The sequence below is a fragment of the Melanerpes formicivorus genome, unplaced genomic scaffold (genome assembly GCF_026170545.1).
Source record: "Melanerpes formicivorus ecotype bairdi unplaced genomic scaffold, bMelFor1.0.p_v2 SCAF_26, whole genome shotgun sequence".
NCBI classification, from domain to species: domain Eukaryota; kingdom Metazoa; phylum Chordata; class Aves; order Piciformes; family Picidae; genus Melanerpes; species Melanerpes formicivorus.
In genome coordinates this window covers 10633128-10650632 of record NW_027142378.1, presented here as the reverse complement: position 1 = coordinate 10650632, position 17505 = coordinate 10633128, and the positions used below count along the sequence as shown (strand labels likewise).

The 17505-nt window shown below is 56.9% G+C and overlaps 1 protein-coding gene across 4 annotated transcripts in view; it reads left to right on the top strand.

The window, feature by feature from the left end:
* The window catches only part of RRBP1 (ribosome binding protein 1), a 32747-nt gene extending 20547 nt beyond the window's left edge, over positions 1–12200 (top strand). Inside the window, exons 11-24 of one of the 4 annotated variants that reach the window (XM_068153637.1) lie at positions 1190–1280; positions 2282–2374; positions 3298–3390; positions 3493–3570; positions 3669–3761; positions 4197–4289; positions 5901–5972; positions 6408–6503; positions 7066–7149; positions 8939–9031; positions 9765–9848; positions 10496–10594; positions 11192–11335; positions 11605–12200. In XM_068153637.1, the coding sequence (XP_068009738.1) occupies positions 1190–1280; positions 2282–2374; positions 3298–3390; positions 3493–3570; positions 3669–3761; positions 4197–4289; positions 5901–5972; positions 6408–6503; positions 7066–7149; positions 8939–9031; positions 9765–9848; positions 10496–10594; positions 11192–11335; positions 11605–11643 (1252 nt within the window). In that variant the 3' untranslated portion in view covers positions 11644–12200. The remainder of the gene's footprint in view (positions 1–1189; positions 1281–2281; positions 2375–3297; positions 3391–3492; positions 3571–3668; positions 3762–4196; positions 4290–5900; positions 5973–6407; positions 6504–7065; positions 7150–8938; positions 9032–9764; positions 9849–10495; positions 10595–11191; positions 11336–11604) is intronic. The other 3 variants (XM_068153638.1, XM_068153639.1, XM_068153640.1) reach the window with 3 other exon arrangements.
* Positions 12201–17505: the final 5305 nt, after the last annotated feature.

Sequence of the window (17505 nt, the reverse complement as noted above, 5' to 3'; positions counted from 1 at the left end):
TTGCACTGTCACTTGCTACCCCATTCCAGTCTCCTTTCAGGGAATTGTAGGAGAGCAATGAGGTCTCCCCTCAGCCTCCTCTTCTCCAGACTAAACCACCCCAGTCCCCTCAGCTGCCCCTCATCAGCCCTGTTTTCCAGACCCTTCAAAAGCTTTGTTGCTCTTTTCTGGCCCTGCTCCAGCACCTCAGTGTCCTTCTTGTAATGAGGGACCCAAAACTGAACCCAGGACTCGAGGTGTGGCCTCAGCTCTGCAGAGGACAGGGTGACAGTCACTGCCCTACTCCTGCTGCCCACACTATTGCTGTTGGCTTTCTTGGCCACCTGTGGGTGAAAGCTTCCAGCCCTCTCCCTTAGGCAGGCATGGGGAATGGTGAAGCTGGGAAGGTCAATCCTGGCCAACACAGCTGTTCAAATATTAATTAGCTCCAGTGCTGACCCCAAATAGCAGCCAGGCTGTTCTGAAGTGACACTGGCAGGCACCTGAAGGCTCTCTGGCCTGCAGAACAGGAGATTCTGGTGATGCTGGTGCTGGGATGTTTCTGATCCAGGCTCCACCTCTCATTGGAATGTGCTGCCCAGGGGGGTGGTGGAGTTACCATCACTGGAAGGGTTTAAAAAGAGCCTGGATGAGGCACTCAGTGCCATGGTTCAGTTGATCAGATGGTGCTGGGTGATAGGTTGGGCTTGATGATCTCAAAGGTCTTTTCCAGCCTGGTTAATTCTGCATTCTTTTCTAACCTGAGGAGGATGTTTGCAGGTGTCTCCAAGGATGGAGATTCCCCAGCTGTCTGGGTGCCTGTTCCATAAAGCTCCTTGGCTTTTAATGGATGTTCCCATGCCTGTTGCCTCCTGTCCATGTGCTGGGCACCCTCTGAGAAGGCTTAGGCTTTGCACCCAGGGGGAGGATTCTCAGGTGCAAGCATCCAGCATTCCCCTAAAGAAGGGCAGCTGTCCAGTAGCTCTGGGATCCCAAGAGACTTGGGTGGCTCTTGTCAGGGACATGAGCCTTCTGTGGCCTGCTCAAGCCAAGGCTTGCTGCAGGGCAGCTGGCAGCTCTGAGGGTGTGGGGAGAAGCTGCAGGCTCTCGGGTGTTGGCTCAGCAGCCTGGCAGGCAGGGCTGCGGTCCCCTTCTCAGCCTAGGAGGGAGGGGGATGTTGAGACTCAACTTCTGCATCCTGCCCTTCCAGGCTCCAGGAGAAGACAGATCAGCTCTCATCCTTGGAAAGGGAAGCCACCCAGCTGCGGGAGGCAGTGGAGCAGCAGAAGATGAAGAACAATGTGCGTGAGTCAGCCGGCCTCGGCTGCCGCTGCCCACGAGGCCTGGCTTTGCCCCTCCAGGCCCACAGCTCTGGGCTTTGAAAGAAACACAGCTGCTGATGGCTCTGTGGTGTGGCCACAGGCTTTGCCAGCAGAGCACTAGAGGTATTGCCTCTTCTGCCAGAGAGCAGGAGTGCCCCTGGCAAGCTCTGAAGCTCCAGCATGTGATGGGCTGCCTGGGTGGAGGTGTCTGTTCCTTCTTGGGAGGCTCAGGACCTTGTAAGCCAGGGAGATCCCCCCCTGGCAGAGTGAAGTGGGTAGATTCAGATTGGATGTTAGGAAGAAGCTCTTTCCCATGAGGGTGGTGAGACACTGGCACAGGTTGCCCAGGGAAAGCCTCATCCCTGGAGGTTTGTTAAGACCAGGCTGGATGTGGCTCTGAGCAACCTCATCAAGTGTGAGGTGTCCCTGCCCACGGCAGGGGGGTTGGAACTGGCTGATCCTGGAGGTCCCTTCCAACCCTGGCAAGCTGTGCAGCTCCAGCATGTGATGGACTGCCCAGGTGGAGGTAGGTGTCTGTTCCCTCCTGGGAGGTTCAGGACCTTGTAAGCCAGGGAGATTCCCCCTGGCAGACTCAAGGCAATACCTGAGCAGGGGTTCCTCACACCTCATTGCTCCTCTGCTCCCCATTCTTTATCAGTTGTGTGGAGGCAACTTTTCAGCCCTCTGCTTGGCCTGTGTCCTCTCCAGGCAGCCCTAGGCATCCTGAAGGGCTGCTTCTTGGAGCTCCTGCCTCCCTCCACCTCTGCTTGGCTCCCTCAAGACCTTTAACTGAGTGATGTGGTGCACTGGACCTCTGCAGAGCTGGAGGGGAGAGGGGCACCTGTGGGCACTGAGATAGAAGACCCTGAAGCAGAGCATGAGCAGAGGCTTTAGCATCCTCTGTAGTGCCACCAAGCAGCTTGGCAGCCTTTGTGGTGGTGTGTGGCTTATTGCCCCCTGTGTGTGTGTGGTCTTGGCAGGAGCTTCGTGAGAAGAACTGGAAGACAGTGGAAGCTTTGACCGCGACGGAGAAGGCCTGCGAGGAAAAGCTGCTTGCTGCTACCAAAGCCAGGGTGAGCCCAGCCTTCCCCTGCAGTGCTGATGCTGCTGTGCAAGGGAAACATTCAGCCTGCCCCAGGCCCCCAGAGATGCTTGCCCTGGGTTGTCTGTGCCCTAGCAGGAGCAGTGCTGACCCAGCCTTCCTGCCAGCTTCTCCACAGTTTGTCTTGGGGGCCAGGTATCACACACAGACCCACAGAAACACTCAGGTTGGAAAAGAGCCTCAGGATCACCAAGGCCAACCCAGAACCCTGCTCTGCAAGGCTCACCCCTAAGCCATAGCCCCAAGCACCACATCCTAACCACCTTTAAACACATCCAGGCTTGGGGACTCCACCACCTCCCTGGGCAGCACATTCCAATGCCTGACCACTCCTGCTGATGTCCACTCTAACCCTACCCAGTCTCAGCTTGAGGCCATTCCCTCTTGTTCTGTCACTAATTACCTGGGAGAAGAGACCAGCAGCAGCCTCTCCACAAGGTCCTTTCAGGGAGCTGTAGAGAGCAATGAGGTCTCCCCTCAGCCTCCTCTTTTCCAAGCTAACCATCCCCAGCTCCTTTGGTTGCTCTTCATCAGATTTATTCTCCAGCCCTTTCCCCAGCTTCCTTGCCCTGCTCTGCCCTGGCTCCAGCACCTCCACACCTCTCCTGTATTGAGGTGCCCATAACTGGACACAACACTCAAGGTGTGGCCAAACCAGGATGCCATTGACTTTCTTGGCCAGCTGGCCACACTGCTGGCTCATATTCAGTTGTTTGCATCCATAGTGTACAGGCCACAGGCAGGGAACTGGGAGGAAGGTGACCTGGGAGGGATCTCTCTGTGATTCTCAGGGGCAGCAGGGGTTCTCTCTTTGCTGCTCTCCCTGTGCCTGTTCACCCTGTAGGCACTGGTAGGGGCAGACCTCCACCACATTGCAGTTTGTGCCTCTTGCAGGAGGAGCTGGCCCAGCAGTTGGACACTCTCCAGTCACAAACCAAGCAGACTCTGCTTTCTGCCCTCCCTGGAGTCACCATCTCCTCACAGCAGGTGAGGACTCTCAGAGCCCCTCAGAGCCTCCACCACTTGGGAGGGACAGACATCTAAGTGTCTCTTTCTTGTCTGTTCTGTTCTGTTGTCCTTCCAACTCAGGATTATGACACCTGGCTACAAGAGTTCAAGAAGGCCTTGGAGGTGCTAAAGCAACACACAGTTCCAGCAGAGCTCCCAGTAAGTGGGAGAGGCTGGAATGTGGAGGGATGAGGGGAGTGCCTGAGGCTCACTCTTCTCCTGATGTCTCTCTCCCCATCCCTTCCTTCTCCTCTCAGGATTCAGCAGCACTTCAGTTGAAAGAGGCAGAGGAAGCCCAGAGCACTTTACAAGCAGAATGTGAGCAGTACAGAACTATCCTTGCAGAGACAGTAAGTTGCACCCCTGGGTGCTGTGGGGACCTTCTGACAACCTTCCACTAGCAATACCTTGTGAGAAGCCTCCTGGCAGCCCAGGCTGCCTGTGGGCTCGTGGTGAACAGCCAGCAGGGTGTTGGGGGACTGCCATGTAGCAGGTTCTTTGCCAGTGAGGCAGAGGGAGCAGCCAAACCTGTACTTCTGGAGCCCTTCTTCAGCCTCAGCGTGTTGGAAACGCTGCTGGGGGTGGTGGGAGGAGGTGCAGCAAGGGTGGGTGAGGCAGCCTAGGAGCTGGGCCCCCTCCCCAACCCCAGGCACCTCATGTTGGCACCTGTCCCTTGGCCCAAACCCTTGGAGAGGGTTTTGCATCTGCCTGGCTTTCCAGGCCTGGAAGTGCTTGGCTGGGGAGGGCTGGAGGAGGCTTGTGCTGAGCTGAGGCTTTGCTTATAGGAAGGGATGCTGAGAGACCTCCAGAAGAGCGTGGAGGAGGAGGAGCAGGTGTGGAAGGCCAAGCTGGCTGCCTCCGAGGCGGAGCTCCAACAGGTGCGTGGCTGGGCCAGGGCTGGGCCTGCTGCTGTGTGCAGAGGCTCCTGGAGGAGCAGGGGGGCTTGTGCCTCGCAGTCAGGTGGGGACCTTTCCTCTTCCTGCCAACTTGGAACTCCCAGACACAGGGCTGCAGCTCCTCTCCTATGAGGACAGGCTGAGGGAGTTGGGGCTGTTCAGTCTGGAGAAGAGAAGGCTCCCAGGTGACCTCATTGTGGCCTTCCAGGATCTGAAGGGGGCTACAAAAATGCTGGGCAGGGACTTTTTAGGATGTCAGATAGTGATAGGACTGGGGGGAATGGAGCAACACTGGAAGTGGATAGATTCAGATTGGATGCTAGGAAGTTCTTCTTCCCCATGAGGGTGGTGAGAGCCTGGCACAGGCTGCCCAGGGAGGTGGTGGAAGCCTCCTGCCTGGAGGTGTTTGCAGCCAGGCTGGAGGTGGCTGTGAGCAACCTGCTGTGGTGTGAGGTGTCCCTGCCCATGGCAGGGGGGTTGGAGCTGGCTGAGCCTTGAGGTCCCTTCCAGCTCTGACAGCTCTGTGATTGTGGGACTCCCATTTGCAGAAGAGTTTGGCTTGCTGTCAAAGCTGAGGTTGACTTTGGCATTCACTGAGCCTTCAGAAAGGAGCTGAGGTCCGCAGGGGCTGCAGGGAGTGGGGGAGCTCTTGTACAGGAGCTCCTCGGTGGCTCAGCCCAGCGCTGCTGAGGGCCGGTGTAGGGTTGCAGGGGGATGACGTGGCTGCTGCTGGTGTGCTGGCAGCAGGGCCTGCCTGGGATGGACCTCTGGTGGCTAGGGCAGGGCCCAGAGCAGCCCTGCCTCTCTCTGGAGAAGAGATGAATTAGAATCACAGAATTGTCAGGGTTGGAAGGGACTTTGGCTTTTGGTTGGACAAAGATGCTCTCTGTGTCTGCATGAGAGGGACCTGGCAGTGCTGGGTGACAGCAGCTGAACAGGAGCCAGCAGTGTGCCCAGGGGGCATGGAAGGCCAGTGGCATCTTGGCCTGGATCAGGAACAGTGTGGCCAGCAGGACTAGGGATGGAATTCTGCCCCTGTACTGCTGAGGCCTGACCTCAAGCACTGTGTGCAGCTCTGGGCCCCTCACTTCAGGAAGGATATTGAGGTGCTGGAGCAGGTCCAGAGGAGAGCAATGAGACTGGGGAGGGGGCTGGAGGGAAAGCTGTATGAGGAGAGGCTGAGGGGGCTGGGGGTGTTCAGCCTGGAGGAGACTTAGAGGAGACCTCATCACTCTCTACAGCTACATAAAAGGGAGTTGCAGTCAGGTGGGGGTCAGGCTCTTCTCCCAGGCAACTTGTGACAGGACAAGAGGGCATGGCCTGAAGCTGCACCAGGGGAGGTTTAGGTTAGATGTTGGGAAGCACTGCCTCACAGCAGGGCTGATTAGCACTGGGATGGACTGCCCAGGGAGGTGGTGGAGTCACCATCACTGGAGGTCTTTAAGAGATGTGGCACTTGGTGGCCTGGTTTAGCTGCTGTGGGGATGTTGGGCCATAGGCTGGGCTGGATGATCTCAGAGGCCTTTTCCAGCCTCAGTAGTTCTGTGCCCACATGAGATGCTGCTCACTGACCTCTGATCCTTTCTGGCTTAGTCACAACTCCAGCTGAAGTCCCTTGAAGGCATGGTGGAGAAGCTGAAAGCAGATCTGCAGAGCACAGATCAGGTAGGTGGGTTTGAGTGTGGGAGGAGGTCCCCACAGCAGTGCCAGATTGTGCCTGTTGTGCTGGGGCTGAGGTGGGACACACCTCCTGACTCGCTGGGGGGAAGGCAGGCTCGGACCAGGAGGTGTTCAGGAGTTGTTGGATCTCAGTCAGGAAGTGGCCTGAAATTGTGCCAGGGGAGGCTTAGGTTGGACATGAGGAAAACTTTCTTTGCTGCAAGAGTGGTGAGGCACTGGAGCAGGCTGCCCAGGGAGGTGCTGCAGTCCCCATCCCTGCAGCTGCTCAAGGAACGTGTGCCCATGGCACTCTGGGACATGGCTTAGTGGCCATGGTGGTGTTGGGCTGATGGCTGGACTCAAAGGTCTTGGAGGTCTTTCCCAACTGAAACAACTCTGATTCTAAGCAAGCCCCTCTTTCTTTCCTCCCTTTTACTCCAGCTAAAGGAGTACACCTCTCTTCTGGAGACACAGCTGGAAAATCACTTGGAGACAGCCAGCTCGGAACGCCAGAACTACACAAAGGAGGTTGAAGTTGTGAGTGTGGCAGCTGTGGCCTTCTTACACACTTCCTTCTGCTAAGCCTGACATCACCACCCAGCCACGTTTTGGGGCTGTAGGGAGTGCCCTGGGGATCTGCAGTGTGGCAGAGCAGGAGATGGAAGTGTCTTTGGTCTCAGTTGTGGACAGCTAGAATCAGGAGATCCAGTGGCAGGATGATGGGACAGGGAGATCTGTGTGCAGGTGCTGGTCACTGCTCCCTGCTGGCCTGTGGGATGTATGGGGCTTGGGTGGGACAAAGCTCTCTCACAGCACTTGCTGTGAGCAGGCATCAGAGGTTCTGAAGGCCAGGCTGGATGTGGCTGTGAGCAACCTGCTCCAGTGTGAGGTGTCCCTGCCCATGGCAGGGGGGTGGAACCAGGTGGTCCTTGAGGTCCCTCCCAGCCTGCCAGTTCTGTGATTCTCTGCTAGCAAGAGATGCCTTCATGGCCTCTTCCAGAGATGTTGCATCATTAAGATGCTTCCTAGGGCCAGGGGGCTCCAAAACCAAGTGCATGAATGGACTTTTTTCCTTCCTCTTCCTGTTCATCCTCAACAGTTGAGGCAGCTCTTGTCAGAGTCCCAGGAGCAGCTGGAGGCAGCAAAGACAGAAACTCAGAAGCAGAGCAAGGAACTGACCCTGGTAAGGAGGAGCCTCTGAAGCTGCCCTGCTGCTCTGCCTGGGCCCAGTTGGCAAACTAAGCTGCAGGAACAGCATCCTCCCCATGGGGTCTGGGAGGGCAGGAGGCTGTGTGATGGGCACCAGGCTGCTCTGGCTTTCAGAGGGGATGGCTGAGACCTGGGAGGAGATTTTCACTTGCCTGCTTTTGCCCCTGTGATGGGGGTGGGAAGGAAGGGAGAGCAGCAAGGCTTGTGCAAGCTGGGATGTAGCAGCCTCTGGGCACTGGTTGCCCTGACAGCACCCTGGGCCAGGGAGTTGGATGCCTTGAGCATCCTTTCCTCCCTCCAGCCTCCCTCCCTCCTTTCCTCCATGCATCCTTTCCTCCTCCTGTCCTTGTCTGGATGGGAGGAGTGAGGCTGTGCAGCCTGTGTGTAAGGAGGTCCCTGGGAGCAGGATGGGGCTAGGCTTCTGCAGGTAAGCAGGGGAGAGGACTGGGATTTAGGGTCAGGAGAGCCAACAGACCTGCAAAAACCCTGAGGGCTTTTGGGTTTAGCATCACAGAATGGTTTTGGTTTGAAAAGATCTCTAAGCTCATCAAGTCCAACCTTCAGCCTAGCACCACCATGGCCATTGCACCATGTCCCAAAGAGCCATGGCCCCACATCTGTGCTCTGACAGTGGGAAGCTCAGGACATTGGTTGTAAAACCAGCCTAGGGAGGTGGTTGAATCCCCATCCATGGAGGTGTTGGACAGACACAGAGGTGGTGCTGAGGGATGTGGTTCAGCACCAGGCTTGGGCAATGGATGGCCTTGGTGATCTCAAAGGTCTTTGCCAGCTGAAACAGCTCTATGAAAATGCTCAGAGTGGAGAAAGCAGGGAGTGTGGTGTTCCTGTGGTCCCCTCTGGGCCTTCCTTGGGGGTGACTCTTGCTGTCCCTGCAGGCACTGCCAAGTGAGGCAGTGCAGCCCCTTGCTCTCAAGGGGAGGTGGCTGTGAGTGTGGGACACAGCTGGTTCTCATCCAGTGCCCTTGCAGCCTGCCTGCTGCTGCTGGGCAGGATGGAGCTCTGGTAGGTGGAAGTGGTGATGAAGTAACTTCTGTGAGTGATGGCAAAATGGGACCTGACAGCCTGCCTTGGTTGCTTTGTTGAACACCTCAGCTGTGGTGCAAAGCCTCAGCAGTGGCTGTGAACCAAGGGAACAGGGGAGGCTGAGGGCAGACCTCATTGCTGTCTACAGCTACCTCAGAGGATGCTGTGGAGAGGCTGCTGCTGGTCTCTCCTCACAGGTGATTAGTGACAGAACAGGAGGGAATGGCCTCAAGCTGGGGCTGGGTAGGGTTAGAGTGGACATGAGGAAGCATCTTTTCCCAGCAGGAGTGGTCAGGCATTGGAATGTGCTGCCCAGGGAGGTGGTGGAGTCCCCAAGCCTGGATGTGTTTAAAGGTGGTTGGGATGTGGTGCTTGGGGCTCTGGTTTAGGGGTGAGCCTTGCAGAGGAGGGCTCTGGGCTGGACTTGGTGATCCTGAGGCTCTTCTCCAACCTGGGTGATTCTGTGTGATTCTGAGCAGAGGAGGTGTGGGCATGTGTTCTGCACCCCCAGCACCTGTCATGCCTCAAGCTGCAGGGGTCAGGTCCTCACCATGCTGCACCCAGCAGGACCTGAAGTGGTTTGCCAAACATTTGAGCTCATGTGCAAGCCAACCAACCCCAACTGACAAACTTCTGCCCCAGAGGTCCTCGTGGGTCTGGTAACAGCTGCTGTGTGTGGGGATGTGTAACTGAGGTAGGCTTGCTGGTCCTCCTTCCAGGTCAGGCAGCAGCTGAGTGAGATGAAGAGCCAAGTAGAGGATGGAGGAGTAGTGGGGTTGCAAGCTGCCCCCAGTGAGCCTGCACCCCTCCAGGTTAGGGTGGTGAGAGTGCTGCTGCCTGTGTTGATGCTGTAACCATGTCCCTTGTCCTGTCTCACCATCTCTAACTGCATGGAGAGCTTTGCTCAGGGCTGTTGGGGCTCTGTTGTCTCCTGTCCTGTGTGTCCCTGGGGGAGCTGGCCCCACATTCCCACTGGGAACACATCCCCAGCTGCCTTTGGCCAGGCTGTTCCCCTTGGGAGCCCTCCTCATGGAGGCTGGCAGGACTTTGGGGGAGGGAGGGAGGAAGGGGATGCTGCAAGCCCCCTGAGCCAAAACTGCCACCTGCTAAGGCCCCATTGAGTTTCAGGGCTTGTGTCTCCTCAGAGGGACCTCCCAGAGAGCTGTGCTGGGATCCCTTCCCAGAGGTGGGCATGGGGATTATAGGGAATCCCTCAGCCTTGCTGGAGCTGGACAGTGCTGCCATAAGCCTGGGCTTTGCCCTTCTCCTTTAATCCCATCAAGTGTGGAACCTTCCCCTGGGCACTGGGACCTGCCAGGCTTGGCTCTGGCTAGGGGCTGCCTCCAGGTGGCTCCCAGAGGGGAGGCTGCTGCCTGCTGCTCTTTGGTCCCCGTGGGGAAAAGCTTCAGTTTCCTTCCTTCTGCCTTGCCCACCTTGCTCAGCAGTGTCCCTGCTAGCTCAGCTCTTCAGGCTTTGCCTTTTTATCATGGGGATTCGTTTTCATTTTCCTTTTTTCCTGGGTGTTTTCTCCTTTCCTCAACCCAGTTGAAAACCCAGCTGGAGCAAAACCAACTGCTGGTGGAGAAGGAGCAAGAGCTGAGGCAAAAGCTGTCACTGGAGCTGGAGGAGGTAGGTGCAGGCAAGGAGGATTCAAGGCTCTGGGGAGACCTTATTGTGGCCTTCCAGTATCTGCAGGGGGCTACAGGAAAGCTTTCCCCATCCCTCTCTGCATCGTGGGCATCACAATGGTCTCTCATGTACCTGGAGCCCTTCCTGCAGCAGCTGTGCCAAAGCCACCTGACATTGCTGGCCCCTGGAGCTGTCCCTTTCCCAGTCTCCCCGTGGTTTTTAACTGGAACACAGCAAGTTCCACCTCAACAGGAGAAAAATCTCCTCTGCTGTGCAGGTGCTGGAGCCCTGGAGCAGGCTGCCCAGAGGGGTTGTGGAGTCTCCTCTGGGGGCATTCTTGACCCATCTGGATGTGTTCCTGTGTGACCTGCCCCAGGTGGTGCTGCTTTGGCAGGGGGGTTGGACTCAGGGGTCCCTTCCAAGCCCTACCACTCTGTGATGCCTTCCCTTGAGGGGCTTTAGCTGGCTTTCAAGCTGCCCCTGGCAGGAAATGCTCTCTGCCCAGCAAAAAGCACTGCCTTGAGAGCTGTCTGGCAGCAGCTGCAGAGCCTCCCTTCTCAGCCACTGGGGAGCAGGAGGTGTGCAGGGCAGAGGTGGCTTTCAGCAGCAGCTCCTGTGCTTACCAGAGGCTGTGTGTCCCCTTGCAGGCCCAGAGGTCAGCCTGCAGCTTGCAAGCAGAACTGGAAAAGCTGAGGCTGGCTGAAAGCGCGGCGGCGGCGCACACGGAGGAGGCGCAGCAGCTCAAGGTGCTTTGCTTGCTCTCTGCTCTCCTCCTTGTTCAGCTCAGGCAGCAAAAACCATGTCCTGGATGCCCCTTCCCTGGAGCTGTTCAAGGCCACAGTGGGTGAGGTCTTGAGCAGCCTGGCCTAGTGGAAGGTGTCCCTGCCCATGGCAGGGGGTTGGAACTAGATGATCTTTGAAGTCCCTTCCAATCCAAACCATTCTGTGCATTGCTTTGTTCTTGGGGCTGGTGGGGCAAGGTGTGCTTCCTCTGCAGGTAGCTCCTTGCCCAGGACTGGTTGTGAGCCCCACCATGGCTCATGACGTGGCTGGAGGCCAGCAGGGTGCAAGGCACAGCCACTCCATCCATGCTGGCCAAGATGAGGGCAGTGGCTTTGCACAGCAACCATTCTGCTGCCATGAGGTTGTCTCAGCCTGTGGCATCTCCAGGGAGCCAGAGTGAGCTGTAGCTGGTGGGGTGGTGCCTGGTCCCTCCAGTGGTGGCTGCTTCTCTGGCTTGTGGCCCCCAAGGCAGCTTGGTGTGCAGCCCTGAGGCCTTTTGGGGTGGGGAAGGGGCACCAAGTGGCACAGAGCTCAGGTAGATCTTTCTGACTCCCATTTAGGAAAGACTTGAAAAAGAACAAAAATTAACAAAGGACCTGGGCCAGGCAGCAACCAAACTGCAGGAGCTGTGGAAGGTCACCCAGGAGCAGCTGGCCAAAGAGAGAGAAACAGTGAAGAAGTTGAAAGAAAAGCTTCAGGAGACGGTAGGTGTGGTGGCCATGGCCACCTCCCTCCCTCCTTGATGCCAGCAGAGGCCGGCTGGGGGCAAAGCTTCTGGTGTCAGACCAGAGCTGAGCTGCCACTTGCTGCCAGAAACCACCTGAGTGGCTTTTGGGCAACCTCTGGGGCCACCCAAGCTGGTGGTCTTGGCCCATCTGTGAACTGCTGGACTGAGCTGCCCTGAGGATAAGATTGAGAGTCCCAGGTGAGTCATCCACCTGACCTGTGTGTTCCTTTGCTGGTCTTTCTGCAGGAGGAAGAGGCCAAGTCAAAGGAAGGGACTTCAGTTTGATGAGCCTGGGACCTAAGACCTTACTGTTGAACTTACCAAAATGCCTTACACATTCCTCAAAATAAACCAATGTATGCTGAATGTTACTGTAGAGACAAAAAGGTACAAGCCATTAGTCACCCCAACCCTACTTTTGACACCTGAAAGGAGCAAACCCCCCCCCAGCCCCCCCCCCAAAACCAACCCCACACCCCAACAACCCCAGCAGGGGGGGGCTGTGTTTGTAAGAGAAACCTCCATCCTCTTTTGTACAACCCTTGGTCTCCTGGGGAGCTGCTGCTGGCTTCACCTTCCTGGCCCATGGCAGAAGCTCTGAGTGTGTGAGAAGGGAAGACTTGTGTTTGGCCAGCAGCTGGTGCAATTTCTGTTGTTGTTCTTGTTGTTATTGTTGGCTTTTATTTTGCCTTGGTTGTTTTTTTTCCTTTTGGAGTGCAAGGAGGAGTGAAAGTGAAGGCCCAAGATGGAAGGAAAGCCTCTCTCTGATGAGGGGCTCTTGGCACCCAGCCTTTTGGTCTGTTGCTGGGTGGTGATGAGATTAAAATGATGTAGTGAAAAGAGCTTCTCCTTGCTTCCTTCTCCTGCTGATTCTGATTCTTCTTCTTCTTTTGTTGTGCTTTTATTGTCTCTTTGTTTGTTTGTGGTTTTGGTTTGTTCTTCTGTTTGGGTTTTTTGTTTGTTGGTTTGGTTTGGTTTTTTTGTCTGAGGTGTTTTTTTGCAGGCAAAGGAGATGATCTTTGGGGGTCACTGAAGAAAGGACCCTGCAGAAGTACTTGAACAGCCTGGATGTTAGGAAGAGATCCTTCACAGAACAGAGAGCTTGGCCACTGGGATGTGCTGCCCAGGGAGGTGGTGGAGTCCCCATCCCTGGAGGTGTTTAAAAAGAGCCTGGATGAGGCCCTTGGTGCCATGGTGTAGTTGATTAGATGGTGCTGGGTGAGAGGTTGGACTCAAGATGATCTCAGAGGTCTTTTCCAACCTGGGTCATTCTGAATAGGTTGTCCAGAGAAAGCTGGGTGCTGCACCCAGGACTTGCTGCATCAGGCCTGAGGCTTGCTGCATGCAGCAGATGGGTGCTGAGCCCATCCATGCTCACTGCAGAAATGGGCTCAGCACCTTGCTGAGCTGCAAGGAAGAGAGCCATGGGAGGGAAGGAAGGACCTCCTGACCCAAGCTCCATGCTGCCAGCCCCTGGCAGGGGAGCAGCAGGCTTTGCTTTGCAGGTTTTAGGGTCCCCAGAAGTGAGGCAGTGCCTGCGTTTTACCGCACACCCCACAGGCTGCAGTGAGCTCCTCAGCCCTCCAGGGGGTCCACCCTGCCCGGGGAGCCACATGCAGGAAGTGCCCCAGGGCAGCAGGCAGGCAGCAGGGATGTGATGAAACCCTTGGGGGGTTTTCAGGGCTTTGGCTTCTGCAGGAATGCTTCCTTTTGATCTGAGCTCTTTTTTCCCTTCTTTTATTGTTCCTTTCCCCCCCCCCCTCTGACCCTCCTTTTCCCCCCCTCCTTTTCCCCCCCTCCTTTTCCCCCCCTCCTTTTCCCCCCCTCCTTTTCCCCCCCTCCTTTTCCCCCCTCCTTTTCCCCCCTCCTTTTCCCCCCTCCTTTTCCCCCCCTCCTTTTCCCCCCTCCTTTTCCCCCCCGCCTTTTCCCCCCCGCCTTTTCCCCCCCGCCTTTTCCCCCCCGCCTTTTCCCCCCCGCCTTTTCCCCCCCGCCTTTTCCCCCTCTCCTTTTCCCCCCGCCTTTTCCCCCCCTCCTTTTCCCCCCCTCCTTTTCCCCCCCTCCTTTTCCCCCCCCTCCTTTTCCCCCCCTCCTTTTCCCCCCCTCCTTTTCCCCCCCGCCTTTTCCCCCCCGCCTTTTCCCCCCCGCCTTTTCCCCCCCCGCCTTTTCCCCCCCGCCTTTTCCCCCCCGCCTTTTCCCCCCCGCCTTTTCCCCCCCGCCTTTTCCCCCCCCTCCTTTTCCCCCCTCCTTTTCCCCCCCGCCTTTTCCCCCCCGCCTTTTCCCCCTCTCCTTTTCCCCCTCTCCTTTTCCCCCTCTCCTTTTCCCCCCCTCCTTTTCCCCCCCTCCTTTTCCCCCCCTCCTTTTCCTCCCCTGTTAACAGCTGAGCCCCCAAACCAAGCAGCCCGAGGCGGGGGGGCTGGTGGTCGCACATCCCCCATCTGCTAGTGGAGCAGTTGGGCTCTGCCGGGGCTCCAGAGATCAGATTCAGCGTCCCCAGCATGGGGAGGTATCTGACGGGGGGAGGTGGAGAGGGAGGGCGCTTGGCTCTTTCAGTGGTGCCCAGTGGCAGGATAAGGGGCAGCGGGGACACAGCAGGAGGCAGGAGGTTTCACCTAAGGACAAAGGGCTTTGCTGTGAGGGTGGCAGAGCGCTGGACCGGGCTGTCCAGAGAGGCTGTGGAGTCTCTGAAGGCATTCCCAGCCCGTCTGCACGTTGTGATCCCGTGCGGTTCGCTCTGGACGAGATGATCTGCAGAGGTCCTTCCCACCCCCAGCGCAGTGACCTCAGCAAGGGAGAGGCTGCGCCTCGGCGGCGCCCAGCCCCTGCTCCCCCCGGCCTGGGGGGGATTCCACAAGGCACAGCCCTGGGGCGGGCCGCGCTCGGCTGAGCCTTCTCTCCATTCCCCCAGGCAATCCCTGCTGCTGGCTTGTGGCTCAAGGCAGCTGGGGTCAGCAGCCTTCACCTTTTTCCTCTGCACACAATCACAGAGTGTTAGGGGTTGAAAGGGACCCGGAGAGATCATCCAGCCCAACCCCCCTGCCAGAGCAGGATCACCTACAGCAGGTGACACAGGAACACATCCAGGTGGGTCTTGAGTATCTGCAGAGAGGGAGTCCCCCTGGGCAGCCTGTGCCAGTGCTCTGTCCCCCTCCCTGTGAAATGATTCTTCCTCTTGTTTCCATGGAGCTTCCTATGCCTTCAGCTTCCACCCACTGCCCCTTGTCCTGTCACTGGGCATCACCCAGCAGAGCCTGGCTCCAGCCTCCTGGCACTCACCTTTACACGTTTATCAACGTGAATGAGGTCACCTCTCAGGCTCCTGTTGCCAAGCTAAAGAGCCCCAGCTCCCTCAGGCTCTCCTAAGGAAGATGTTCCACTCCCTCCGTCATCTTTATGCCTCTGCACTGGACGTTTTCAAGCAGTTTCCTGAGGTCCTTCTTGAAGTGAGGGGCCCGGATCTGGACACAATATTCCAGATGCAGCCTCACCAGGGCAGAGTGGAGGAGGAGGAGGAGGAGAACCTCTCTCCAGCTACTGACCACAGCCCTTCTAACCCACCCCAGGATACCATTGGCCTTCCTGGCCACAAGAGCACATTGCTGGCTCATGGGCAACCTCCTATCCACTTCCTGTAGTCCTGTTAGAGCCTGCCCAGCAGCTGGCCAAGCCCTAGGAAGCGTTCCTCATCTTGTGTCTCTTCCTTGCCTTGCATCCTCAGGCCTTGCAGGAGAAACCTTACCTGAGAAGGCTTCCAGCAGTCACAAGAGGAAATACTTTGCTGTGTTGGTTTTTTATCCCCTGCCACTGCAGGAGCACAACCAGCCTCAGGAGGTGGTGAGGCTCCATGGCATGGGCAAGCCTGGCTCATTAGAGCTCTGATGGTTAATGGTTACTGGCAGCCCTGGAGTGCAGGATCTTTCCAGAGAGGACTTGGTGTGAAGGACTTAAAAGCAGCCAAAGCCTGTCCAGGCCAGATTAAGGTGTGGGGCCACACCTAAGCAGGGCTCAAAGTGCCACCTGGGCTCTCTCACCTGTCAAAGTCCTGGGCCTAAGGCACTTTGTACCCAAGTCCTTGATCCAGCAAAGGCTTTCATCTTCTGGGAAATACCCTCCTGCCTTCCAGGGCTCACATCCTTCCCTATTTGTAGGGTTCTCTTGCTCCATCTAACCAAGGAAGGAAATGCCAGGTAGAAATCCACCACAGTGTGACCTGGGCTGGCTGAGATGCCTGGAGGCAGCAGTTATCAGCTGGATCATGGCTGGGAGTTCCCTTTGTTTGTCCAGGCAGCACCACTCCTGCTGTGTCTCTCCTGCTCCCTTATCTCAACCTGGACTTTGGACAGCAACCAGGACTGCAGGCATTCAGGCAAGGAGGAGCTGTTTATGACAATGATCATAGAAGGGTTTGAAGTGACCTCCAAAGGTCATCCAGTCAACCCCCCTGCAGCCAGCAGGGACAGCCTCCACGAGATCAGGTTGCCCAGAGCCCTGTCCAGCCTCACCTTGAGTATCTCCAGGGATGGGGCCCCAAGCACCTCCCTGGGCAACCTGTGCCAGTGTTCCACCCCCCTCATGGTAAGGAGCCTGTTCCTAACACCCAATGTAAATCTCTGCTCTAGTTTGAAGCCATTGCCCCTTGTCCTGTCACTGCAGGCCTTTGTAGAGAGTCTCTCCCCATCCTCCTTGTAGCCCCCTGAAAGGTACTGGAAGGTCATTATTAAGTCTCCCTGGAGCCTTCTCTCCTCCAGGCTGCACACCCCCAGCTTCCTCAGCCTGTTCCTCATAGCAGAGCTGCTCCAACCCCCTGAGCATTTTCATGGCCCTCCTCTGGACCCTCTCCATCAGGTCCCTGTCCCTCCTGTACTGAGGGCTCCAGAGCTGGACACAGTACTCAGGTGAGGTCTCACCAGAGGAGAGCACAGTGGCAGAAGTCACTTCTCTCTCTCTGCTGGCCAAGCTTGTTTTAGTGTAGCTCAGGATGCCATTGGCCCTGTGGGCTGCAGGTGCACACTGCTGGCTTGTGTCCAGCTTCTCATCCACCAGCACTCCCCAAGTCCTTTTCTGTAGGGCTGCTCTCAATCTCATCACCCCCCAGCCTGCACTGGCATCAGGGATTGCCCAAAGCTAGGTGCAGGACCTTGCACTTTGAACCTCCTGAGTTTCTCCTCACCCCACCTCCTCAGCCTGTCCAGGTCCCTCTGGATGACATCCTGTGCTTCATAGATCAACCACAGCACTCAGCTTGGTGTCATCAGCAAACCTGCTGAGAGTCACTCAGTCTCCTTGTGCATGCCATTGATGAAGCTATTCAACAGCCCTGGTCCCAGTACAGACCCTTGGGGGCCACCTCTTGTCACCCCTCTCCATGTGGACATTGAGCTGTTGGCCATGACTGTCCAGCCAACTCCTTACACTGTCCCTCCATCCAAGCCATACCTCTCCAGTTTAGAGAGGAGGATGTTATGGGGGTCTGTGTCAAAGGCTTTGCAGAACTCCAGCCAGATGCCATCTGTTGGTCTTCCCTTGTCCACTGATGGAGTCACTCCCTTGGAGAGAGCCAGCAGGGTGGTGAGGCAGGACTTGCCCTTAGTGAAGCCATGCTGGCAGTCTCCAATCACCTCCCTGCCCTTCAGGTGTTCCAGGAGGATCTGTTCCATGCTCTCCCCAGGCACAGAGGTGAGGCTGCCAGGTCAGTAGTTTCCAGGGTCCTCTTTTTTACCCTTTATTGCATCATGATCCTCCAGCTGGGGCCAGCTCAGGAGCTGATGGAAACACGAGCAAAAAGCCCTGGCAGAGACCAGGCTGCTTTGCTTGCCTCAGTCCCAGGAAGCTTTGCTCTGGTGGATCTCTCTGCTCAGAAAAGCCCTTGTGCTCCCAGCCCTGTGACCTGTGTGGGTGCCAAGTTGGAGCGAGGAGCCAATGCCTGCCTTTAATTAAAGGTTTAAGCAGGCACCATGGGCAGAGAGGGCACAGACTGGGTTAGGTAACCACCCATTCTTGCCCTGGCCTCTGAGAAACCAGCAGAGTGCTCTGCTCAGGAGCCACAGGGACAGGAGAGATTTCTTCTGTCCCTGAACATCTGGCAGGAGCTTAGAGGAAGGGACAGCCTGTCCCTGCCTGGGCATCAACAAGCTGGCCAGAGAAAGCTCC